The sequence below is a fragment of the Photinus pyralis genome, unplaced genomic scaffold (genome assembly GCF_008802855.1).
Source record: "Photinus pyralis isolate 1611_PpyrPB1 unplaced genomic scaffold, Ppyr1.3 Ppyr1.4_LG1, whole genome shotgun sequence".
NCBI lineage: Eukaryota > Metazoa > Arthropoda > Insecta > Coleoptera > Lampyridae > Photinus > Photinus pyralis.
In genome coordinates, this window is record NW_022170249.1 from 9,582,268 (window position 1) to 9,609,761 (window position 27,494).

At 36.2% G+C, this 27,494-nt stretch overlaps 1 protein-coding gene across 2 annotated transcripts in view; it reads right to left on the reverse strand.

Moving 5' to 3' along the window:
* The window catches only part of LOC116169263 (E3 ubiquitin-protein ligase AMFR-like), a 44,405-nt gene extending 17,769 nt beyond the window's left edge, over positions 1-26,636 (reverse strand). Inside the window, exon 1 of one of the 2 annotated variants that reach the window (XM_031485310.1) lies at positions 25,964-26,636. In XM_031485310.1, coding sequence (XP_031341170.1) covers positions 25,964-26,242 — 279 coding nt within the window. In that variant the 5' untranslated portion in view covers positions 26,243-26,636. Of the gene's footprint in view, positions 1-9,736; positions 9,764-25,963 lie in introns of those variants that run through there. The other variant, XM_031485319.1, reaches the window with a different exon arrangement.
* Between the last annotated feature and the right edge of the window lie 858 nt (positions 26,637-27,494).

Consider the following 27,494-nt stretch of genomic DNA (forward strand, 5'->3'; position numbering starts at 1 on the left):
TAGCGAAGCATTTCTTTTTAGAATTTCAGCCTTTTAAGGAATTATTAGGTGATTTTGGTTTCCAATGGTACATGAAAACAAGCTTAAAAGCAGCCGAGCCCGTACAGTTTAGGTGTTTATCAGCTTGATATCACCGACCTCGCCGGTTGATCCCAACATTGCAATTAACAATAGGTGTCAATTGGACTACCGTTTAGAAATTTCAATCCGGCCAATTAACTAAATAAATGGGTTACAGTGTCCAGTGAACAGCATTCGATTAAGTCGCGAGGGGTCTCAAAAGAAGCGCTCTTAATTAGTTTGAATTTTAAGACCAATTACAGATTTTTAGGGTGTCAGTAGGCCACACAATTAATTAAGGAAGTTTTAATTTTTGGACAATATTAATCGAATGGCGACCCAGAAATTTCCTACGTTCCCTCTCGCTATTTTGGAAATTGTATACAAGGTAAACGCTTAATTTTACAGGGAATCTTTTTCTTTTTGCACTTTTACAAGTTACAGATCACGTATAAATCTATTTCATTAAATCGCGCTATTTCATCCGGAAGAAGAAACACAAAACACACTTCGAAACCCAATCGAATTTTTATGGAATGAGCTTGACAGAAAAGTAAACAAGGCAAATCCTTTGGCGGTGAAGAAAAGGGTGGAAATTCTGTTACTACGATACAGCGAAGAAAGTTGAATGATGGCTTTTAAGATAAAGATGTATTAGCGACCGTGAGGATGGACGGAGAGACTGACGGACATAGTGGTCACAACAGAGCATTTTTTATTTTTATGAAAATGATGAGTCTCTTTTCTAAAATCCTTCCTTGTGCCCGTGATCGGAAGTGGCGCGTGTAGCTAAGAGGAAGTGACAAGGACATACACCATCGAGTAATTTCACGGGAATTGTTCTGATAATGTAAACAGTTAGATTAAATGGCGAGAGAAACAATTAATAAATGGAAAGACTAGTAACATTAAATAAATAGTGTGTCTACAGTGGTTCCCATTATTTTCTCAAGATAGTGGCAGATTCAGTCAGAAACGAAATACTCCACTGCTTTCCGCATGAGTCATGCTATCTAAATGCTTATTGGTACAAGAGAAATTCCAGCTGGATTCTAAACAACAACGAAACATTGGCGAAGTCTTCTAGATATAAAATAAACTGGATGCGATCCACGCCATAACAATTTCAGTTTATCGTGTTTATGTGCTCCAACAAAAATTAATATTGTTGATTAGAAGATAAATTATAAGATGAATTGCATGTACGCGAACTAAATAAATGAATGCTATTGTTTAGTTAATTATTGTTTGTTACTGTCGACTATTGTTTAAACAAATAAACAATACCGTCAGATCTACAATTAGAACAAGACCCCAAAAATTACGTTTGGTAACTGGTTTCCTTCCAAATTTGACACCAAATGTTTACAATTCTACTGTAAAAAATTGTATCAAAGATTGCACCCTTAACCACTGCACCTAAAACTATTCGCATTATCAGTATATCTCGTAAAGGACATGTTTTACTATACGAACACAACGGTACTAAGATGAGGTTTCGCAAGGTTCGGTTCTGAGGCCTCTATTATTCTCTCTTATTACGTAATTCACCAGTTCATTTCCTTAGTCTTGCATGCTAATTTCGGTGCAATGAGTGAAAAAACTATTCAATTCAGTTGACAGCCTCCTATTCCGTTACTTTCACTTTTTGTTCATAATCCAGATTACAATTATAGGTAGAGACACGCCATTACATCACACAGCAAATCCTTCCTCCTACGGTTACTCTTTGCTCCTACCTTACAATCAAATGATAAATACGAAAGGGAAACTGGGACACTTTCTTTCTCGTTCTTTTTTTCAACCATAAAGATATAAGAGCTAAATGTGCTCTTATTTTATACATCTACGTGATGTTGATCACGATGGAAGTTGGTGCTAATCACACTTCAATCGACTACTAGACCTTGACGATTATTTCTAGTACAGAATGTAGAAATATCCATTACAGAACCAAGGAGAAGCGTACAATATCTTTGAACGTGACCACAAAACAACACTGTTTTACGACTTTACGTTCTACTTTCATTTGCATGGAACAATGTCATCGCGTATATGGTATGCAATTACCGGCCGTGCATAGTCGGGTTTTAAGTCAGTTTTCAGGGTGAGGTCAGTGGCACTGTTATGCTATTACACAATTGCGAAAATTACCGTCATTTTTATTCGTGCGATTATTCACACGATTTCAAAATTCGTATCTCGTTCATGGCGAATTTTTATAGCTCTACGTGAGAATTCGAAAAAAACGCGGCCGAAATAATGATTTATTCAAACAATTTCATTTTTGTTTATTGCTATTTTCAGATCAACACATCAATATGGTTAGGGTTCATAGACGGGTAAACGTAATTTAATAAATACAGGGCAGAGCCGCACCTTGGGCTGACTCATTTTACCACTCAATTACTTTACCTCGCCCAAAATTTGTGCATGTCTCTTGTTGAATTTTATTTGTGTACATTATTACAACTTAGAACAGCAGTATACCTTTTTTTTCAAAAGCTCGCGGTCATTTTACAGTAGCATGTTAACGTATGCACATTGTTAAAGCTTGTTTTTATTGTATAGTGTAAACCGCTAAACCAAGTACACATTGTGAAATGTGGTGCAAACCACGTTCTACAGCGAATAGTGGGCCGATCTGGAAAATGCAGACAAGTGCGAGACGGTATATCTCTTCGTTCCATTTTCTCCTTCAACAATCGGAGACATTCGTTTTGATATTACCCATAAATGTGTCTACCCTTTGGAGCACCCTCGTCCCACACTCCTTTCTCGTATTCGAAGCTTTACCCGCACCGAGAGAGAAGTTTTTCCAGTGAAATATTCACACCTCGATTCACACAGTAACTTTATAGAGGCAGTGTCTAATTTTTGATTGTTTGTTGAGATCGGCGGCCATGTTGGATCGAGTATTTATAATTTTTTTTTCACTACTAGCGTCTGACGTCATGATTATTAACCTTTTTTCCACTTGTGGTTAATAATGTGGACATTATTAACTAGTAGTCAATAATGAGAACTGTCACGCTGTCACTTTTAGAAAACACAACCCGAAATTTCGCTCAATAAACGTTTAGGCAAGTTCTCTAAAATGAAGAATTGCCACCATCCGCCATTTCCAGAGAAATTACATACCTAAAATTATCACGTTTTGAAAAAATTCGAACGAAATTACTCTTTGAAAATATCTCAATGACAGAACAAAATACGGCCTGTTTGACTTGTACTTCTACACACTTGATTGACATGTTAAATTAATAAACAAAAAATTCTGTCCAACCGTTCACTTTCTTATCAATATAAGATGTTAATTTAGAGGACTTCAAGTGCTAGTAGTGAAAAAAATAGTATATATACCACGGTAGAGAAGTCTATTATTGCCTTCGCACCTTACACCCCTCGGCGCAAGCGACTCGAGATGTAATCTTGGTGCTCAGGCAATAATACTGTACTTCTCTACCTTGATATACAGGGAGTCTATAAAAGAACTCCGGGGTTTAAAAAATTAATATTTTTTAAACTATAAAAGATAGCAAAATTTGATCAATTCCTTTGAAACAAGCAGCTCAAAGAGGTTTACTCATACGAATTGGGAATGTTTCTCTCAACAGTTGGCAGCGCTGCGGAGCGTTGACCGTGAAATGACGTAACGGCTGCGGCAGGCAGTCAGTGTCGTCTGGACTAACTAACTAACGGAGCTCACATTGAACTTTACTAAGTTGTTAAAAAATCTTGAAAATGTAAGCTTTCTAATCATGTATAAAACATGTATGTACGTTTTTTACTGTATTAAAATATTTTGTCTTAAAACCCCGGAGTTCTTTTATAGATACCCTGTATAATGTACTATTATAATTGCTCCGAACTACTCTTCCTTGATAATGGAATGGAGTAATAATTCACGAATTTATTACATTATTTCATGTTTAGAACTAATTACTCTAGCGCAATTTGTCCAAATAAATAATACATTAATCATTAACTAAATAATAGATACTTATCTATACCTAGTTTTTAATGTTCACTCACAAGTCATATTTTCCTAGTGACAGCCGAAGTAATTCGAGCAGATTATTTTGATATTTATGTAATGGTTGACATCATTCGTACAAATGGAACATTAATTGCGCGAATTTGAATTAAGTTAATCGAGCACAACCTAGCGTAACACTTTAAAATAAAAATACAAATACCACGCAATTCCAAGTTTAGGATTAATTACAATAGCACTACCCCTACTACATTTCATAATAATAATTGATTAATTATCGAACATTCCATGGAAGGGTTGAAAAAAACTCTCAACTTCTCCCATATTTCAGTATTTAATCATTGCTACTTGAATATAGGGGAGGTTTTCATGATCCCTTCTGTCGTGCTCGGAATTCTTGACTGTACCCAAACATTTTCGAAATACCACCAAATTCGCTGGGTTTTTAACCTGAGAATGAATGATTTCTTTCACCATCAACCGCTTCTAAAAAGTCCCGGGAGAAATGTTTCCGGGATGGTTCTAAGCAAACCGATATTTTCTCCGCGCCTGCAACTTTTACTTAATTATATATTGAAGTTGATTGCCCCCTCATTTATAAATATCGCATTACTATTCTAATAAGACGGTAGTTATTTATGGCGCATGGGTGCCTACTTGCCCATAAATAAAGCTGAAAATTGCAATGCCAATAAAATAAATGTACACATTTGAGATAATTATTATGTGTTATAAATGCATCCGTAATTGTAGAGTGATTTCACACAATTGGACAAGGCTTGACTAATTTTGACGAAGAACTTCATCTCAAAATGAATATAAATGAGGTTTCGTTGATAGATACCTTATAAACATTAATTAATGTTCGTTTCCTTAAGTGTAATCATTCGTTTACTTCCTTGAACGTAAACGCATTTACGTGCGGACTTGCTAGTTTTATGGGGTAATGCACGATTCATTAACATTAAAACCTCCGACAATCGACAGGAAAGTCGTTTGGTGAAATGATACGTTGTGATTTCATTTGCTACAACATTAATTGGTTTTGTATGGATGCAATTTTGTTTTTAAAAAATAATTGTTGTAATGAGAAACGAATACGATAAGTAAGAATGTTTACACTAAAATGTTTGCTACTTTCAAAACCTGGAAGTCGACCTGTGAATGACCGACGAATTTCTTTGACTTGGTTGTTGACATTTACCAAAACCATCAAACCGCAACGGAAATATATTCTCCTGAGATTTCATGGCGATTCCTGGTGCAATCGTTAGATCTAAAAACAAGTGTTGCACACAAGTCGTGGTTAAGCTTAGTGACCCATTTCCTCGCCCATTTCTCTTCAAATGAATGGTAAATAATGATGGGAGAATAATGAAAATTAAACACGCCAGAGTGGGCCATTGGAAATTGCTAACCTCTTTTCCTCAATTAAGTTTTAATTTATGGCATTCCATTATTTCCATAATCTGCTATAATCGGCGGCATCTACGAGTTGGTTCTTCATCCCCATCCGCGTCAATAAAAATAAAACGTACCTGCAATTAATTTCCTTCGAATGTACGGTATTTTGCTTCTGTTAACTTCCCAACGTCTTTTTACTTCGGATGACGGGAACTTGAGCTCTAAGAAATTCCATTGAGGAAGAACTCTCTAGATGTGGTTATAACACATTCGCCTACGGCATGTAAAGTGGTGGTCGAAGTCTGAAGTGGTCTATTTCTATTTCACAGAATGGATTTAACTGACACTAAAAACCCCTTCATTTTGGGTATATAGTAATTAAGCAAAGGTGCAGTAAGTTTCGCAATCACTATAACCAGTAATTTACTCCAGTTTATGTTCATGGAGTAAATAAAATTAAAATATAAATGTAAAATATGGAAGAGACAAGTAAAAGGGGAAACTTACTATATTATTGACGTTAGTTTCTCACACACCTTAGGCAAAACTTAATTCCAATTAAAAACAATTGACATTAACCGGATGCCGACTTTCGCAAGGGGGAAATTGTAATTAATAATTATTAAATAAAGTTTTAATTTTTTTATAAATCCTGTCCATAAATTACGCCCCCAGTGACTTGACATTAATCGGATATTAATATGCATTCATTTTGTGAATCACAAAGCTATCTACAAATTAGTATCTTTGATGCAATTAATAAATAGTAAAATGAATAGCAATTACCTTGCACTACGTCCTGCGGTAAAAATGGCTAACAATTTTACACATTTTTACTAACTTCATTATATTATCGAGTTCCACTCCAATGACTCTATAACGTCTTGAACAGTTACACGCTCCCTTTGTAAATATTGTACACTCTTGAAACTGAGCAATTGTTATCATATTTTGACATTTTGGTTTCCAAGAATCATAAAAAATTGAAATACAACGGAGAACGCATAACACCAATATCGTACTTTTTTTGATATAGTTTAACTACGAGTTCACACAGTGTTTTTTATTGAGATATTAAAATCTTGTTATAGTAAAGGACCTTTATAGTTAAAATATCAAAAAATGAGAGCGTTGATCTTACTTACTCTGCGTATGCTCTCATTTTTTTTGGAAATTTTGCTTTATTTTTGTCAATTTTAGAGCTGTATATTTATGAAATACATATGTCAAGAGCGTTTCACATGAATGCTTTTAGTCATTTGTTTTAAAAAAATAACTGTAACTTACTTTATTGTTGAGCTGCTGGTGAAGACCTTTGCAACTCGCCATTTACGATTTTAGGGGTTGTGGTCAATAATAATGAAAAGATTTGTGACTAGTGAGTGGCTTTTCTTTGTGATGCTATTGACATTTCGTTCTATAATCGATGCATAACCGGTACGTTTTGTCTACTTCGTGTAACGGATGATCGATTTGCAATTGTAAAAATTATTTTTTCGAATTTGTATTTTATTCAACACATACACAATTATACCGCTTCATATTACACGTAAACCAAAGTATGTTTGGAGATAAGAGCGATAAACGATGAGCGTCTAGAATTAAACATGGATGGGTAGATAGATAAGCGCGAACTCGACCGTGTGGCCTGTTCTAATAACCACTGTGACGGAGGGTAGAGGGACATATATAGAGGTGTGTCCAGAAAAATCACGCGAGCTCTGCGATTTCATTAGGTAGTCAACAAAAGCCGGTATTTCGCTGCATCCGATCCGTCCGAGTGGGGTTGGACACGACCGATTCCAAATGGACAGAAAAGAGGCGTGTATGGAGCTGAGTAAATGAGTATTCAAAAAGGAATGCAACGAAGCGTGATGTAAATGCATGAAGCAAAACATGCCGTGTTCGCCTCTCCGGAACTGCGATGGACTCTACGTTTACACAAGAAACCCTAACTAATTATCGACCCCCCTCCCCTCAAGTTATATAAAATCAGTTGCACAGTTAGCAGCATATGAGAGCTCGGTAACAAGCTGGAAACTGCATTTGTGTGGATATAATCTCCCATGCAGTAAAAATTTAAAGACGATTAATTTGTACATTTTACTCACAACAAAACCCAATTCATAAACGAGCAAAATTCATATTCAGTGCAGTGAGAATTTGGCTTTTTATTCCTGTGCCTCGAAAATCTGATGCAAGTTTGCCTATGTTCGCAATCAATACCGACTGCATTATACTGAAATTTCCCTTCTACGAGAAGCCGATGATCGGCCCATATGAATAAAAGGAAGCAAATGCTTATACTTGCAAAATTCGAAGTAAATACTCGTAAGTGCCCCTTTCCACTGGGCTGCTGAGCAGCTCTGCACTGCGTCCCGTCCCGTGGCTAAGCGGTGCTGCTAAGTCGCCCAGTGTGAGGGGGCACTTACGAGTATTTACTTCGAATTTTGCAAGTATAAGCATATGCTCCCTTTTATTCATATGGGCCAAAAGAGCGTGCCTAGTGTGAAAATCAATTGCATGAATCAGATTTGTATCGCATTTATTGATAATAATCGGATTCAGACAAAGGATTTTCATTAGTGGAAAATTGTATTTAAATTTTAGATAAATGACCACGAGATAGGGGTTGTATTTTTTAATAAACCAAACTAATATTGTAAAACAAGGAAGATGTAAAGGAAAATGGAATTGGATCGATTTTAATTTGCTAATATATAGGACTCAAAGTTCCGCAAGATAAAGGTATTTAACATTTTTATTACAGACCTAGTCGTACGTAAAATTCATTTTTAGCAGTGGCGTAGAAATTCAATTTTTTTATGCAAATAAGGATCTTCAACCCTTGTAAATGTAACTAAGCCAAGCTTTCGAATATTCAACATTTCCCATAAATAAATGTGAGCAATTTCAGTGACCACAACCTAGGAGTCCACCGAGTTGACGAATGTCACTTAGAAATTTTATGCTAATTTATTTTGTTGATGTAAAATATCAGTAAATATTTCGTGAGTTGCATAAAGCATTTTTTACAAATGAAATAAACTGTTATTCTTTATTACGACCTAAATACCATGACACCATTTGAACATGCATACCAAAAGGGCAGGAATAGATTAATTATTTAGTTTTATATTTCTTATTATATTAACGATTTTAATGGCTATTTCATGTACTATCAAAGTTAAGCAACAACTGAACTAATAAATAATTCAGCATCGAATTTTTATGCATATTACATCATTCTCCCATTGGTAACCGGCTTTATGGTTCAGTGGTAGAGCGTTGGGACCGAGGTTGCGACTATAAATCCGGAGGTCGGATGTTCGTACCTTGGTTGAGGTGAATTTTTCATCTGTGGCAGAGATGGGAATTACCTTAGACCAGTTTCGAGCATTCTGTCGGCTACTCCGAATAGGTTTTCCTACAGTTTTCCTAATTCGTAAGGTAAATACCGGAGTAGTATAGACCTTCTGCAAAGGCACCTCTAAAAAGCGTTATGCGGGTCACTCTGTAATTGGGCGCAAGTCTGTTGAGGACCCAGAACAAGAGAGGGATAATAAATAAATAAGTACCTCGCAAGCACTCGATTCATTTTTTATTGTTTACATTTAGCAAAAATTCGGGTATGTATTTTTAATTGCTGATACCGTATCGGGCATCTTTGTAACTATATAAAAAATTTTAAAAAACCCTTTGCACCACAACCACGTTATGAACTACGTATTGCTATCAACTTTCTTAGAGTGCATGGTATAATTGTTGCGCAAGGTATTTAATGGATTTTGCTTGCTCGTTACGTGAGGCAATAATGTTTTGGCAAAATTAAAAATACTGTCCGAGTACAAGTGAATCTTCTTCGCTTCGCTTAAATTTTTCACTTTTCCTAGTGATAGCTAAAACAAATTTCCTTCGGGTAGGTCAGAATACAACTTGCATACCCTCTACATCGGAGAACGTTTCGTAAATACTCCTTAGCATTAACTGGCATGGTGGAAATAGTTCGGAATACTTTGACGCAATATATTACTTTATACTCCGGTGTCCTGTCCATAACCTACATATTCTATATAAACAACTAAAAATAGCCGAATATTTGTTTACATCAATTCTGTTATCTATAAAAAAAACCTTGTAAACCTTTTGATACATTATTTATACACTGAAAAATGCAACTTTATTTTAGCTTTAGTAAACGAAAGACTGATGCTTACTCTCAAACAACAATGAAAACATTTATTGTTGATAAAAAAAAGAATGGAAAGTACTTGCCAAACTTTGCATCACTTCGACATTCAAAATTTTGGTATTGCAATAGGACACGACCAAGGAATAAAACTTCATGATGACTGCTTGCAATAAAATACAACTGAACCGCGACAACACCACGTCCGCGTCGTATCACTAAAAGTTTATTTTCACAAATACATTTTGTTTACATTGATATATAATTTTAGATTAAGTGCAGATTTGATCGTTATACGTGTTATCGCAATTATCTTTGGGCTAAGAATGCGCCCGTTCCTTTAGTGACAGTCTGGCCTAAGATGTATTAAACACTTCTTATGGCCGGGTCAGTAGAATTTTTTCAGAAACCTAAAAGATCAATGCCACTAGTATCGGGGTACTCCATACGTTATAGATTAAACCAATGAGTACCGTATCTGTAGTGGAGTAATTTAACTCTTGCTGGTCCACGCATTACCACTCAGCTACTGTGCCCACTCTTGTACAAAATGTACTACATGAACACCTTTTCGAGCGGCGGAATACATGTTGCTGCTTCGTTGATGCAGTTTGAAGGACCAGATTGAGAACTGTCAGTGAAATAACTAAGCGCAAGGCCTAAGATTTGAGAACGATTTGCGTAATGTAAATTTCAGGTCCTATATTTACTATATACTACTCTGTGAGTCTCACTCACTCATAAATGTAAGGCATATTAGGTTTCTTTCTAAATTGTTACTAGATGACCTTAAATTATATTCACTCACAAGGTCCAATTCAGAGATAAAATTTCTTTGGTCCCGTCAAGTAGATAACAATCTAGCCTACACACCAGATCGTTGTTTTATATCCACCATTTTTTGTGTGTAAACATTGTTTATTTTTTGTCATTTAACGGTATATTTAACAAACTAAAAATACCAGCCCCTACGGGTTTGTGAGACATCCCATGTCAACGTTCATATTAGACGAGTACTCTGTCCAAATGCGAAATATATGAAATTTAAAAAATTCTGCATCAACCAGGAATCGAACCCGGGCCGCCCGCGTTACCGCTATAACAATTACACGAACGACGGCTAGCATCTTAATGGATATATATGTCGTAGTCTTTTAGTGAAATCACGAAACGCCTAGTCCGAGGCCTAGTCATTTAGTGAAACGCCGAAAATTTGTACGTGTGGGGTAATTTCCCTTCCCCTTCTAGATCGATAAGGATACCATTTATCGATTTCCAATGGGAACGGAATCCAATCGCTTGGCCCTGGAAAGTACACTGTGCCACAGTTTCATATAAATGACTAGGCGTTTCGTGAAATGACGGATTTCACTAAAAGACTACGACATATACACTGTGTCCAAGTTAAGGATGTCTCTCATGGGAGTCTCCATTACCATAGAAGACACGACGATGGTCAAGTTAGAGAAAATATGCGCAAATAAACAGTTATTATCATGCTTTAAGTAAAGAAAAGCAGAAAATTTCGATTGCTTCCGTTTTTATTTTTTTTTAATGTTATTTGAACAAATACAAAATATTTTTTTATATGGTCCTTAGAAATAGTACATACTGCACACGGCACAAAAAAACCAAAAGTTGACAACTCGGTTCGTTTCAACAGGATGGTTGTATCGGCGCACAACATCGTAATCAGGCACATTTTCTGGAAAATGTAAAATTTGTCCGATAAGTGTATTCTCGGACTGAAAAACTAACAGTTTTCAACTTTTGTTTTTTGTGTGTACCATATATCGTTGTAATCGTAATAAAAACTCAATACCTACAGTATGTACTTCTTTTACAGGCCATATAAAAAATTAATTCGATGATGATTTCTTCGAAACGAAATGTTGTATTGAAAATCTCTAACGGTCACTTCTAGAATGTAGAGCTCAAAAACTGGTAATGAGAAAGTGTTTTTTATTTTTTTGTATCTGCTCAAATAACGTTAGAAAAAAATAAAAACCAAAACGTAAAATTGAGGGTTTTCTGGCATATTTTCGAAAGTAATCGGAATTTTCTAGTTTCCTTTGAAGCATGATAATAATTGCTTTGGTGGTGGCGGCGGCGGTGGCGAAAAAAATGTAAGTGAAGCATGTCCAAGCTTACTTTTTTTGTGGAGGCAGCGGTGGTGGTGGAGCAGTTCTGTTTCCAGACAAGGAATCTGATATAACTTGAGTATACTGGGTGACCAAATAAAAAATGTCACGCGGCTGTGCTTCGAAAAGTTATACCTAGAGCTTTGGAGTAAAAATCTGTTACATGAATGTGCCCAAGAGAAAATGCTGAAAATTAATGATGTTGAGCTTCATATAACAACCGCTAGGGGGTGAAACAACCACTTGGTTTCTGTAAAATTTTAAATGAAAAGGTCACATAATGTGTAGAGAAATACAACACACCCCACAATAAAAAGGAAAATGAAGTGAAAATCTGTTGAATTGACACCACGTAAGTTGGTCAAATATCACCACAGTACAGATACGATTTAGCACAATTACTAAGTATAACAAACATGGAAATTTACAATTGGCACACATGGTAGAGAGTAATGACCTCGACGACAAAACACGAGGTTTAGCCCGCAAATATTTGAGATATGATATGAATATCTGGCGTAAAATTGAGCCCTAAAATAGAACCCTGAGGAACTCTGCCCATCCAGTAACGATGGCGAGATTGTTGGCAAAATTCATTAGCAGTAGAACACTCCAGATCTTCAGATGAGCATGGTGGTATTGGTACTGGTGGGGGTAATTAAATGGGATGCACATACTTGAAGGTCATCTTCGGAAAATGGGCAACATTCTTGCATCACGTTTAATGCAAAAAATACATAAATAAGTAAAACGTGTTTACCTTAATCCGTAAGAAATTGTAAATCAATTTGCGTGCAAATGCAATAATTAAATTAAAGATCGATGACCGGTTGGTTCATGGCCTTGTTACATAAAGCTATGAAGTATAGTTACATTTAACAAAGTACATTCGGAAGTATCGATTCACTAAAAAGCAAATTTACCTAACGCGCGTCATCTGCGCCAGTTCCAAGTGAGCAAATAAGATATCCAGAAATTGTTTGTCGACTTTTTATAATCACTTTTTCGGCGGATGGTGTTCCAATTTTGTCATCTCTTCAGAATAATCGATATAAAGAAAAAACAGGGGTTTTGAAATTCCCCAGACTTACTTCAGACACACTGTATGCCTAAAAAACACTTCCTATTATAAGAAATAACCTCAACAAAAGGAACTGCGATATTTATGCACAACTCAGTATGGGTCATTGCTCATTTAACATTATATGGTAATTTCCGCCATTGTTTATTTATGCACGCTAAACGCTGAAAGCTTCAAAGTTTCGTGTCTGGTTCGACGAACCGAATTCGGTGCAACGGCCAGGAGCGATAAGAATTGTATCATCTAAAGTTTACTTTGATTCATCTTCGTTTTTTCATGCTTGCTTTCTGGCATCTATAGGTTTCTTCATCATGTGCATGTACCTACATGTCTGCATGATTCTTAATCTATGCTATCTTGAAAACAGGTAATAATCTATAGTATTGAATAATGGGCCTATACTATATGTCGTTTTTACCCTTAGCCTTAAATACGTGGTCATGCCTTGCCTTCATAACGTGTGTTGTTTTTACTAAAAAAGGGAACAAAACCTCCATGGCTAAATGGGACATGAGCATGATTACTAAATATAGCTCTTCTTTTCTAGAACCGAGTCTAGAACATTAGAATTCAACTCCACTGGATATAGTGAGATGCGTATTTACTCCCAGAACGTATAAACACGTAACTATTGACTGTTAGTTTGCCTCATGTAAAAATTCACAGATTTCGCAATCCTTGCAACCATCGGGAATGATAACCGTATAACGCCATACGTAAAACATAAACCTCGAGAACTCCGGACAGCTCAGGCCAGTGCAGTCATAGTCCGGGCGAGAATTTTGAGATCTTAACTTCTAACGGCAAATCTTGAGACATTTTGGTGACAAATGTTTTTAGGGTAATTGGACCCTGCTGAATCCGATTTTGCCCGTCACCACCTCGAATTCCGGCTGCTAAGGCCTCAAATCAAGATGGCGCCCAAAATGGCGACTAAAACTCACTTTAAAATTTGTTGTTGTAGTAACCAAAGATTATTATCATGATTTTTATCTAGTGCATACGTTTCATTATTTATTACTATCGTATAAAAAATAAAGATGGTGGTCAAAATGACGGTAGAAACTTGTGTTAACTAATTTCTTTAGTTGCAAAGAAAAAAATTGCGTTTTCTACATGGGGTTGATCCAAATAGGTTAAAATGAGTTTTTCTTCTAACCATTATTAATAATAACAATTTGCGAAAAAAATAAAACAAAATTATTCCCAACGTGCGGATATTTTTATGACTTTTGATGATATTTTAAAGCAATTATCGAAATCTTTTTGAGTGGGTTAGGGAGGTATTAATAATTATCTTATAAGATCCTTATAAAATTTTTTTTGTTTTACAAATAGAACGCCAAATATTGTTTATACATCGTTTGAAACGCACGCGTAATTTAGGACCTTCCATCACGGCTACGACGCAACGCGCGCAAAATTACCGATAGCGCGAATCTGCTGGCTACATGCTAGGTTCAATTATTAATATTATTATATACCAAGTTCGAAATATTTTGACTGTGGGTGTGCCGTGCCAAAAGCATGCCAAAGTTGGGTACATGGTGGTTGCAAGAAAGGGTGCAAAACTAACATATGCAAGTGCCGGAGAACTGTTAATTCGAAAGGCAAACGCATGCTGTGCACCAGAAGTTGCCAATGTAAAAGCGTTTTCAAAAACAACGAAAGCCTAGAAACTCAGCTTGTGCAATCTTCCGATTCAAGTGACGAACCCGAAGAAGGCCTAATGTTTTTGCCTCGGTTTTTGCTCATTTCTATTTTTTAAGTTTTGTTTTCGATTAATTTTTTGATACAGAGTTTTTACAAAGAGTCAAACTAAGCGCCATCTTGTGCACCATTTTTGAAAAAGTGTAGGTAAGTAAAGTTTTTGTACCTCTTTTTCACTTAACCAGGCACTTTGTAAACAAATTATAATTCTTTTGCTCACTTAAAAGGTTGAATAAATCAAGAATACTACAAAACGCGGCATTTAGAGCTCTCTTTTAGCCGCCATCTTAAATTTTTTTGGCTTCATTTCTCATAAACTAGTACTATGTGGCAAAATGTATGTGCTACATAAAAATCATCATAATATTTTTGTTTTCAACAAAAAAAAAATGTTAAAGTGAGTTTTAGTCGCCATTTTGACCGCCATCTTGATTTGAGGCCTAAGTGCCTGAATACACTATGCGTTTTAAAACGCATCCTGCGAAACCGGAAGGTTTTGTGCGTTTACATTACTTGCGGCGACCGGAACGCAACCGGATAAGTGTAAACGCTCGCATTTAAATCCATTGGATGCAGTCATCCGTTCAAAACAGTCCGATCAAATGGGATCGGTTAAAACGCATAGTGTATTCAGGCACTTAGCAGCCAAAATTCGAGGTGGTGACAGCCAAAATCGGATTCAGCAGGGTCCAATTACCCTAAAAACACTTGTCACCAAAATGTCTCAAGATTTGCCGTTAGAACCTTTATAATGCGCTTTACCGAATTTCTCGCCCGAACTATCAGTGATTGACGTCTGATTATAAACTGGAAAATGGAAAAGAGAAAGCAACCTGAGAAGAGGTATTTCGATATGGTCCAATTTTAAAGGCGTATTAGGCTCAGTGAGACTCGTTACGGTTAGAAGATGGAGTTCTAAAGAAAGTTGTAGGAAAACGACAACTGTGGCAGACGTTCTAGTAAAAGAACTTTTTAGAAGATTCGGTATACCCTGACCAGGGACGAAATGTTGAGTCGCCACTATTCCAAAGCCTGTGTCAACTGTTGCGCATTCGCAAAAAGCACGTATTTGAAGCACCAGCGGAATACGCTTTGACCTACTACGTAGGCAAGAACGTCAAGATGTGCCGAGGTTCAAGCTCCGGTTTGGGCGATTAAGAAAAATCTACCTTCAACGTACCACCCCATTTGACGATTGGCCCATCCACTTTCCCTCTTTCGCCAACCCGTTATCGAGACATTCGCAGATATTGGTTGGACTCCACTGACGGATACATCTTCCTTCCCTTCGTTTTCCCTTTGTAAGTACCCATTATCAAAACTGAATTCTCTCGACATGTTCACATTTTAACCCCACCGAAAGATATATCGCATCACTGCGCTCCAGTTATTATTCGCATTTAAAGTTTTGGCCACACCGACGGATTCGTCGCGTTTCCTTGTCAGTACCGTGTTCCGACACTTTGTTCGCAAGATACATATAGAAATGTTAACCGTATGTAATGGCAGGTATTATTCAACCATCCTCCCTCCCGGACATATTTCAATCCAACAAAAAAGGGTAATAGTTACACTAAAAAACTTTGCTGTGGCTAGCACAAATACCACCCGCACCCCTGCACACGTTCTGTCCAAAAGCGTTTCATTGTTTCCTTTTATGTCTAAGAATATGTGTACCAAATTTGGTTCCAATCGGTTCAGCCGTTTAGCGGGAAATGAGAGTACAGACGGACCGACATCGAGATTTTATTTGATGCAAATTTCTGGTGCTTCAAAACGTGTATTGCTGTCAAAAAAAATGGGGAGGGGGGGTATTTTTTACCCCGCAGCAATACCTCCCTTACTAACGTGCGGGTGGTAAAAATATATCGCCGAAATCTATGTACGCGCATAACTTCAGAACGACTGCATCAAATTAGATACCTAATTCTTTTTTTGAAAAGAATGTATAATGACTAGCAATAAATACTAGATACACTAAAACGACAATATTGGTTACAATGAGCGAAAAATCAAAAAATTCACTCGGCCAATTTAGCTAAACACAACGGTACGTATATTCTTACCGCAATGAATTGAGAAAAGAAAAGGTACTTAGTTACACTCCGGAAATCCGATGCGCATCGTCCCTGAGAGTATTTAACTAAAATAGATGAATATATGTATATGACTTTCGAGCGGCAATTTCAAATAACACCTAGTGAAGCGAATCGTATCCAAGACACAGTTATATTTTTCAATAATTGAAATAAGAGCAAATGAAAATTAATTATAGATGAGGAATTAACTTTTCTGGAATGTCAAACAAACAGAACATAGATTTTTCCGGTACAGGAAAGGGTTGTTGTCGTCATAGAATAAGGTAGGGTCTGTCCATACAAACACAGTGCAGTTTTCCTAATTCGTAAGGTAAATATCGGAGTAGTATAGAACAACTTAAGACCTTCTGCAGAGGCACCTCTAAAAAGCATTATGCGGGTCACTCCGTAATTGGGCGCTAGCCTGTCGAGGCCTCAGGGCCCAGAACAAGAGAGGGATAATAAATAAATAAATAAGTAAATAAATAAATAACACAACTGATAACAGCAATGAATTTGATTTGGAACTCCATTTCTGACAGATTTTCTAACTTGGCATAGATCACGGAAATGAATGACTACTAAAACAAAATAAGAGCAATGTCCCTGTACACTTTAGCTTTAACAGAAGTGCATTTACATTACATAATAATTACATTACAAGGATTTATTAATCAATCTAAGTACTACCAATTCGCCATGAACTCATGACAACTACTTTACATACATAGGTACATTACAAAGCAACCTACCTCAATCAGAAGTGCAAAACAAATTGACATTAACACGAAATTTGTCAAGGTTGCACTCGGTCACCTCCTTACAATTTAAGTAATCACCTATAGTATATAAATAGGAGGCTGCATCATCGAGTATACCGAATTTAGTTTGTTGGGATTCGTCTTTGCAATGAACTAGATCAGTACAATTAATAATGCAACATTGTGTACAATGATCAGGGTATTAAAACACGTTGATGAAGGTTAATCGTAGGACGATCATTATCTTGGATATTGGATAATTTAAAAATAGATATTGTAATTGTTTTCAGGCGGTGGAAAATTTTTCTTTAAAATTGTTATTATTTTGTTTAAATTTCCGACAGGGCCGAGCAGATCTAGCACTGGGTATCATTTCAGTATCCGTAAACGAAAAAAACCGTTGGCAACAAGGAAGTCAACAAACAAATAAAGAGAAAAGGAAAATACAAGGACAGCAGAACAACGCTACTATACGAATCCTGCAGGATATTGAGGAAACGGGAAACCCACGGACCATTTAAACTCCATGTCGATGTCCAAGCATAGAAACCGAGAGGACAATACCATGTGACGTGCAGCAGGTGAAGATCTTCATCACCTACAACTAATCACTATGGAACAAGAGGTTACTTGCGTTTAGAAGCAGCATCGTACGTAAATAATTTAGCAAGAATCAGCATAACCAAATTAGTGCAACCAAAAATAAACAAATTCAGTCCAAATTTACAGAAAAACCTAAAAATAACGAAGAGTGAAGGAGAAGAAATATTGTCACATAAACATTGTACCAGAAAACGTCGTCAAGGTCAAGTACCTACTAATCAAATTGGAATTGCGAGGAGTTAATTAATCTGTAATCATTTTGTAACCACTGGTTGCACGATCACGAAACTCATTTTGAATATTATACTGTGGATTCTTGGGCACATTTGTTTAAAAACAGCCGACCTCATTGTGAATCAAAGAGTCCTTGACTACAGTCTGGATTAAAACCAAATGTTTATATGAACGCTTCACCATGCGATATGTTGATTGTTCATTGCTACTACTGCAAGATTTTGAATCAGGAACTCGTCTATCGCACTAGGCTAGAACTTTACTTGAATGGCGCGTAATTAATGTCACTACACGCGCTCGAACACCAAGAATTTAGTCGACCGTATGTCAGTAATTTAGTAGTCGATCCATTTTGTTCTATTTTCCACCACCACGTCACTGTCCACTGGTTTAGCGGCTAAACAAATCCGAACCTGTCGATTTAAGGATAGTAATAATGTCCACCATGTGGAATGTTGATCTCCACAGTACCTACAAAGACAAACAACCTGGATTTGGTGAAAAGGAAATAAAATTCAAATTAAAATCATTAGCTTGCTGCACTTTTATTAATCCGATACCATGAGATTGACATTTTCTCCAAAATGGTGTTACTAGCTCCCCAATCGCTTTCCGAAAGCATCGTCAATAACAGATCAATGTCAGAAAGTATTTCCAGTGGTAGAAGTTAATATTCGGACAACCATCCACCAATCACAGACTACGTCTGCATTTTTACGCATAACGGAGTTCAATAGACGAGAACAACGCATCAGCATCACTTCGTGAATAGTCTCGTTCGCGGCAAAGATTCTCATCTACGGAGACAGCGTCTACAGAAAGGAACAAAAGATACTGTAAATGAAACTATTTGGTGACCGGTCGTCGAGAAGTTCGAGTGCATTCACTAAATTTGCATTACTTGCTTGTATGCAGGATGTTCCTAAATATGATGTAAATACGAAAGGGCTCATTCTTTGGCTGCTTTCATAACTAGTTCATATAAACATAGATCCGCAAACGTTCGTCTACAGGGTGTTAAAATTTCAAGATTTTTCATTATCTCCTGCAATTTTTGAGATATTTAGTTCATACATCATTGGCCATGTCAATGCCAGTGAGAATCGATAGGATATTGTTTTTTCAGGGGTCATGTTCCACTTTCTACCCCTGAGCTGTTTTTCGGTGGGCCACTGGTAGATTGTAATATAAGAATTTGATTTTCTAATGGTTGGAAACTTTTTGGTATTTTGTATTTTGTTCGTATTTGCTACCGATATCGCGAATAACAAATAAAAAATCAATTTTCGGTGGTAAGTTAAATACGAGGTTAAATCAAAGTAACATTATTAAAATGGTCCAGTAGGGCCTGGCTTTATTTGGATAATCTCGAGGATAATCTCTTGTTTTTATTAGTTTGAAATTGTAACTTGTGTTTGCATATGTTTATAAATTAGAGGTTTCAATTCTGAACTGTACGTTGACACTATAGTACTATAGCACCCTTGCAGATCGGTAACAAAGCGTTTTCAGGCCTATGTTTATATGAACTGTTAGTCATAAAACTCGTCATAAAATAAGTCAACCAATTAGCCCCTTCCTTATTGACAACATATTTAGGAATAGCGTATAATGTTGTGTAAACAACGTAATGTAGACGCTATTTCGGTATAAACACCAAAAATAATGACGGAACATCCTGTGTAAGAGAATATTGCAATTTATTAAGTAAATATGGGGGATTATTAATGAAATAAACACAAAGTTGGTTCCTTCCATTTGAATTTCTAACTCAGTGTTGTTTTAACTTTTAGAATTTTTGTAAATTCCTAATTCTTGTTTAAATTTTTATCGCTTTTGTAACTTAATCATTTTAGATAAGGTGTTAGAAGTAAGACACATCTGGTCTTTGGCGATAAGGAGTCTTATCAAGCGAAAATCAATTAACGGCTGTATTTGATCGCTGTTAAAAGATGAAGAGATAAGGTGTTTTCTATTTACGTGTTTCATTTGTCTCATCCTCATTTACTAACGTGTATTCTCTCTCAGCGAGGTATTTAAGAGAGTAAGAACAGTTGCTTCAGGCGAAGATTTTCACCAAAAGCGGAGCCTGGCCATCCAATACAACAAAGAAATGAATTCCAGTGGAAATAGCAAAGTAGCTACTGATGCATTTTGACGCGTGGGGTTCCATTTAGCAATGCAACTACCTAATTTGTTTATATATTTATTTCTTTTTTCTTTAGTACTATGGACCATCATTAAAAAGAGACATTATGAATTTCAAATTTCATTTTGGAATGATTAAACATATTCCGAAATTTGATTTGATACAAAACGAATTTTCAACCTAAATAAATATGCAAATCAGTAATAAAACATGGGGTTTTCGATTTAAAAAATGGTATAGTTTGATACGCCACTGGAATACAGCACGCCCCTGGTGAACAAAAATGTTTTAGAAACATGCCGGCGGTAGGTAATTGTGTACAATTTTTCTCTAAGATTTTTTTCGGTATCTTTTATGCTAAAAGAGTTATGATCCGAGTGATCTAAGGTGCTACACCCTGTATAACTATTATGCACTCTCTCAGATATGTACCTACATGTAAATCAATGGAAACAGAAGAAAATTAATTTTTCGGGCAGCAAAATCAAAGTGTCTTGGGAAACCCCGTTAAAAACTGACTTTGAGCTGCACTCATTTTGAAAAGGGAGTCATCAGCACCTTTTTGTTTATTTATTTCCCAATTCCTATCAATTACAAATAACAAAACAATTCGTGGAGATTTTGGTGTGTTGCGCAATTACAATCTTTTGACACTAGCTCGTTTATAAAAAAAACATGCACTGCTGATAACACTGGAAGATAAATGTAATTGGTAATTATTTTAATGTAAGCTTTCAGTGTCTACTATCTTTATTGTGTGTTTTAATAACTATCAGTAAAGGCAGTGGGAGTTGCCGCTTTTCCATAAAGATAAAAAATAATGGAGGTCTTATTATGGACGTAAACACTATGGCGGTACCAGTAGGGCGAGGTGCCACGCTATGTTATCAGAGAAAAAACATTTTTTAAGTGAACACAGTACCACCAGGTGGCGTAACGATTTGATTCGATTTGATGCTCGAAATGTATTTTGTTGAGAATCTTAAATTGGTATATTGCTAAGAGAAAGTCATGACATCACCCTAGCAAATATTGCAGATTAATAGCTCTTATCGTTTCAGAGATAATTTTTTTGTAAATATGTTATCAAGCAATAACTTCGTGCGGTTATTGTCAACGCGAAATGAGAACCAAATTGATATTTTTGATTAATATATACTTATAATTTCGCATAATATATGCATATGCCTACTGTTTGATGATGTGCTGGTTTGACGGATTGGCAAATAATTTTTAACTTCGATTCAATTTGAAACGGAGATCTCTCTTATAGATTGAAGAAATTGGATTTATCGACTAATGCTATGCTCTCAGATATCCTGTTGGGATATAATGTGTAGTGCTAACAATAGAGTTAGCATCCGAAGAGAATGATAATAATTAAGTATTATTAGTTACGCAACCGTGGACCAATTTCACGAATGAGCCGAGTGAATAAATTATTCCAAAGCAATATGTTTTTCTTGATTATCGCACGAAATTTTGAACAAAATTAGTATTATCAACAGTATGATAGCTGATACTTTTGTATGTTAATATTTCAATAAATTCATGACTTGTGATTCTGAGAATGGTTCTCCTGACAACCTTTAAATGTTTGTACCAACATTAGTTTTATTTTTCCTAGAGGCTTCCAATATCAAATTTTCATGTAAATACCGCGCGAGAGTACTCACAAAGGTAAAATGGTACTCATAAAGGGCAAGTGGAACGTGTGGACGAGACATATCTACTGATGATATCAAAACTTTCAATGTAAATATCGGCAGAACGGAGTGTCGAAAGAGGGTACTTTACGAGGTACTTTACCGCTCCGCTCAAAACATGAGATACTGTATTTACCTACTTTATAAGAAAATAAGATATACAAATTGATTATTAATTTGTATGTTTACAAATCATTTCCAACGCAGCTCGTTAAACCTGTTTCAGGAGACGCTCACGATCACACTCAAAGTATGCTCAAAATTGGCACAATGAAATCAAATTGGAATGCGAGTGGCTTGGTCCTAGGCCTAACATTTGATTTTATTGCATCAATTTTGAGCGTACCTTGAGTGGAGCCTGAACGCCCGCAGCCTTAGTGTGAAACAACCTTTACACTTCTAAAAGAAAGGACGAAAAGCTTGACTGGGATGCAATCTTGAACTTGAATCAATTATGTAGCATTTGCTAGTATGGACACAAACAAATAAAAGATCACCTTCGACATTTCTATGTAAATTAGTTATCTATACAACTTTAAAAATAGACCCTGGGAATCGCATTATCCTAGAATAATTTTGTGTACAATTCCACTTGCGATCAGTGGCAGCTTGTGGGAATTTGTTCTGTTCAGGTTCAGACTCGGGTTCATTGTGAATATTCTTGGAACTCGCCAAGAAGGTACTTATTGGAATTTTTTGACCAAACTTGATCGAGACAATCATTATCGTTTATTATTGGAACGATACACGTGGTATAAAAATTAAATGTCAAAAAATTGGCGTTGAAAGAATCCAAAATAAACACTTTTTCCAAAATATTTCATTTGGGAGGTATAGCATTGAAAGTTTGCGGTTCTTTTTAAATTCTTCTTTTTCAACGGTCATAACCTCGGTCATAACACGTAGAAATTTCGAATTAACGGATTTGATTAGGTTTTTGCATATGCCCTTTCTGATCTGCAAACAATTTCCAAGAGTTCCTAAGCCAAGTTGGTGAAAAAATTCGATTTCGACTAAATTTGATATCTTGGTATCTTTGAACATGAAATTATTTTTAGAGTCAAACTACAAAGATTTGGACGGCAATACCTACTTGGCACGACAATGAAAAATCGTTAGATTTCTAATTATTCTGACGCGTAAAACACACAAAATGAAATTTAAGAAAACTTTAAAACACACTTCATCAACCTCGTCGTCAACAGAACACCTAGAATCGAGACTAAAAAAACGTCGCAAAAAACAAAAATAAAATTTTCGCGAGAATTTTCGTTGAAAAAGTGTTGGGATCTTAAGAATGGATTGAGATGAACATTGAAAAGATCACAACACTTTTTTAACAAAATTGTTACTTTTTTGCCATTTTACCAGATTCTGTTGACAAACTCTTTTTAATGAATTTTTTTAATTGTATAGTAGAAGTTTAACATGTTAATAGGTTTAAATGCGTAGGCTAAAGTGTCTTTCTAACCGTAAGGGTAGATAAAGTAAAACAAATCATTGTGCATTCCAATAACATCTGTTATTCTTTTTAAATAATGGGACGTGGAGCACGATATAAAATGAAGTTCAGAACATAATACAATATTATTTCTATGGAAACGACAGGAGAACTTGGAGAAACACATGGAACACCTCAAACGCCATTCGGAACAGTTTAAACTTCGAGTCCAGATGTACAGGTGCCACTTCACATGTCCCCAAGTAAAATACCTTGGACCCCACAGGGAATATCCGTGGACCCCACAAGGACCCAAGCCATCAGCGACATGACCGCACCAAGAAATACCAAACAATTAATGACCTTTCGACAGATATGGTCCTAGTACTCCGGTAATTATTGCCCCCTCCCCCAAAAAAATATCCTACGCCTCTGAATGTTTGCCTCTCTCCCAAAAAAATTTGGTTCCTACACCTCTATACATGGGGTTTGTCTCAGGATTGGCCGGACTCACAAAACCTCTCACCAGCCTCCTAAACAAAGACGCCAGTCCAACAAAAGGGCATACAACCAGCTACGGAAGCTACTTACCACAGCTGCTTCCATACTGCTACAAGCCGGCCCTCGCCAGCCATTTACGCTGCTTAACCATGAATCGTACGCCCCGAGGTACGCCCCCTAAAGGCGAAGCTAGAAACTTGAAAATAATTTCCAGCGATTTCTCTTGACCCCTTTTGTTAACAAAATTTTTTTCCCTAAGCTATGCAATTAACGGTTCCATAGATATGGCCTGTGACCATTATTAACAGGACACCCTGTACATACGTAGAAATTCTTCCGTAATTACTGGTGCCATACGGGTACTTACAGGAGGAGTTGTGTTATGAAAGAGCTGCAAGTGTAAAATGTATTCTGGCAATTGTAGGACTTGTACGGGGTAAGTTACAGGCAGCACCGTAGCCAGATTGATTACCAAGAGCGGGCCTAAAAATCTACAGAGCAAGCGGACCAATTAATAATTTGCCGTATTCCGCACAAATACCACTCGCTGTACAACTTCGTTTTTTTGGTATACGAGGGCAGGTAAAAAAAAGTTCTCCAACCACATTCTTTAAATGGATTCAATTCAAAAAGATTAAAACGGGGTTTTTCAAAAAGTTTGGTGAAATTATTTGTATTTTTTGGGATCATTAGGACCTTTTTTAAACTTTAAAAATGTTTTTTTAATCTTGTTGAATATTTCTGAATCGCTATCTTTTTTTAATATACACGCTGTAGTTCCTTAAAAGAAAATATGGTTAGGTCCGAGAACTTTTGTACTTGACGCCGTATACCTGCTTATTTTGAAAACGGTAGATTATGATGCAATAAGCGCTTGTACTAAACACATGGTATCTAAATATCGAACGAGCGAAAAATGCCATTTTTTGCACATTAACTCAAAAACAAAAAAACTGTATGCCAGTTTGGATTTCAACATCGAGTTTAGCTTAAAAAAATACACCGAAACTGCGAGGTCAAATGCCATATTGCGTCATATTAAGCAATTTTCAAGACCGGGTAGCCCACTCTTGCCCTCCTCTGGCTACGGCGCTGGTTACAGGCCCCGCTACCCAAATTTGAAAGTATGAAAATGCCGGGGACATTTTCCGAGGTATTTTCAAAAAGGTTTGTGAGCAAGAATAGCGAAACTATAAAACAGAGATGAAAATAATCCCCATTATTCATTTGTACAGATTTGGAACTGTAGCAAATGTCACTGAAACTTGAGCAACTTCTCTCCACACGCCCATATATACAATATTACAGTTTACAGTTTGATAAATAATAATCTTCAGTGAAAATTCCCACGCTCGTCTCGTCAGACGAAACGACGCAAAACGTAATAGGAAAAATTATCCCAAGGCCAACCATTTTGGAGAACTTAAAGCTATCACGTTTTTTTTATTTCTTGGAAGACAATTGACACTTGCAGATAAAACGGAGGTAAATCCATTTTTCTACTTTTACTTCACACTGTGCGTAAATAGACTTGGAAAACCCATATAACTGGTAAATGTTAATCAGACACCTTTTACTTATTCACCATCTAAATGTGATTAAAATAAAGAGGTAACTAAGCGTGTCCAAATATTATAATGACGATGTGATTGTAATGATATTCAAATGAGATTGTTGAATGTTGACATAGCAGCGGATGTTCTAGATTAATTAAAATGTCAACAATTTTGTTTATAGACACCTTTAGTTGATTGCATTTATGGCAAATAAGTTTTTGTATAATTCCACAATTTGTGATGTGATTCAAATTAATGTGAATCCGCTCAGACAAATCGAGTATGCGTTGCGAAGTAAAATGCAACAGTCACCTGAGATTTTTGGCAAATGTAACGTAAATTATCAACTTACCCAAACACAAATCGGCTCTTTGGTCATAACCGAAAACGTATCACCGGTAAATTGAGAAAAAGTTCGATCATCCGCAGACGAATGATTCGTATTGTTATTTAAGATATCTTCACTTTCAATAAGGGATGAAACATCCAAATCACTTTTTGGTTTATTCCATTCGGGGTCCTTAACAATATGTGTCGCATAATAAATAGAAAGCGATAACGCGAGTACGCTCGCACAGGTGTAAGTTTTTAAATTTGGTAAAGGTAAACGTTCCAACACAATTATTGGCATTTTGATTTGAAGGCGGGTAGGTATACAATAAGGGAACTTAAAATTTAGGACGACGAGAACGTTCACTTCTGATTGTTTATTGAGCACGCTGCTACACGAATCACCGCTTACGATACTTTGACCAATTACAGAGTTTTAAATTACGTTCCGCTACCGATAAATATTTTGACATATTGACAGTGCGGCTCAGTTCGCTACTGTACTGACGACCTCGCTTCGTTTGAATTGCTCGCACTAACGTAAAGGTAACTTATTACTGTCCGCTGGTGCGATGCGGTAAACTTATGAAGGTAGATCGGCGCACCAAAATCACAACCGACACGCAAAAATCCCTGCACCACGTCAGTGCTTACGGTGGTATTGATCGGATCATACGATTACAAAACTGGTTATGTGGTGTAAGAAGTTCCTTACATAGTGTAATGTGTCGTAATTAATATAGATTTTTACATACAGTTATAGTAAAAACTGTAAGATGTCGCTACATAGTATTAATCGTGAATTGTAATTGTACGCCCTCTACTGTATACCAGTATCAGACATTAAACATGCTCTATAAATTTACTTTTATTGGTTTGGCGTTAAGGATCTTTAGTTTAAGTCTTATTTATCAGATGGCGAAACAACGCATTAATAAGTTGAATTACGTCTTACAGGTTTTTTGTTATATAGCGCTTTCAATTAAAAACGAACCACCTATTGTAATTTTGATAAAAAATTAAAAAAAGCAAAAAATACGTTCATTTATTTTGTATAGATACTTTCACCTCCGCTTCCACAACTTTAAAATTCTCCCATCGAGTGATCACTGGAACTGTAAATAAGTGAATTTGACAAATTTTAGGAGTTAATTTTGATTGTTTGATATCTGTTGAATATTGATAACACTTGTGCAGTTATATCAAGTACTCTGTACTTATTCTCAAAAAATGACGACAGAATAATTGAATAATAATTGACGTTTACTGTTTATTAAGAACTAGGCGCGTAGCCTGTAGCCAGGATTTTTTCTCGGGGGAGTGGAAAGGGGGCTTCCACATTTTAGGACATGCAGGTGCGGAAATTTCCTTTATCAGGCCCGTATCAAGAACCTTTTTGAAGGAAAAGCTCTTAAAAAATAAAACACGGATTATTTCGAGTTTAGAACAAAGAACATTTATAATTTAGTATAGTTATAACCTTATTTACTCTATGGTATATGTGCTGGTTTGTCAATCGCTGATATACGTATATGCGATCTTTCAAGTTTGCT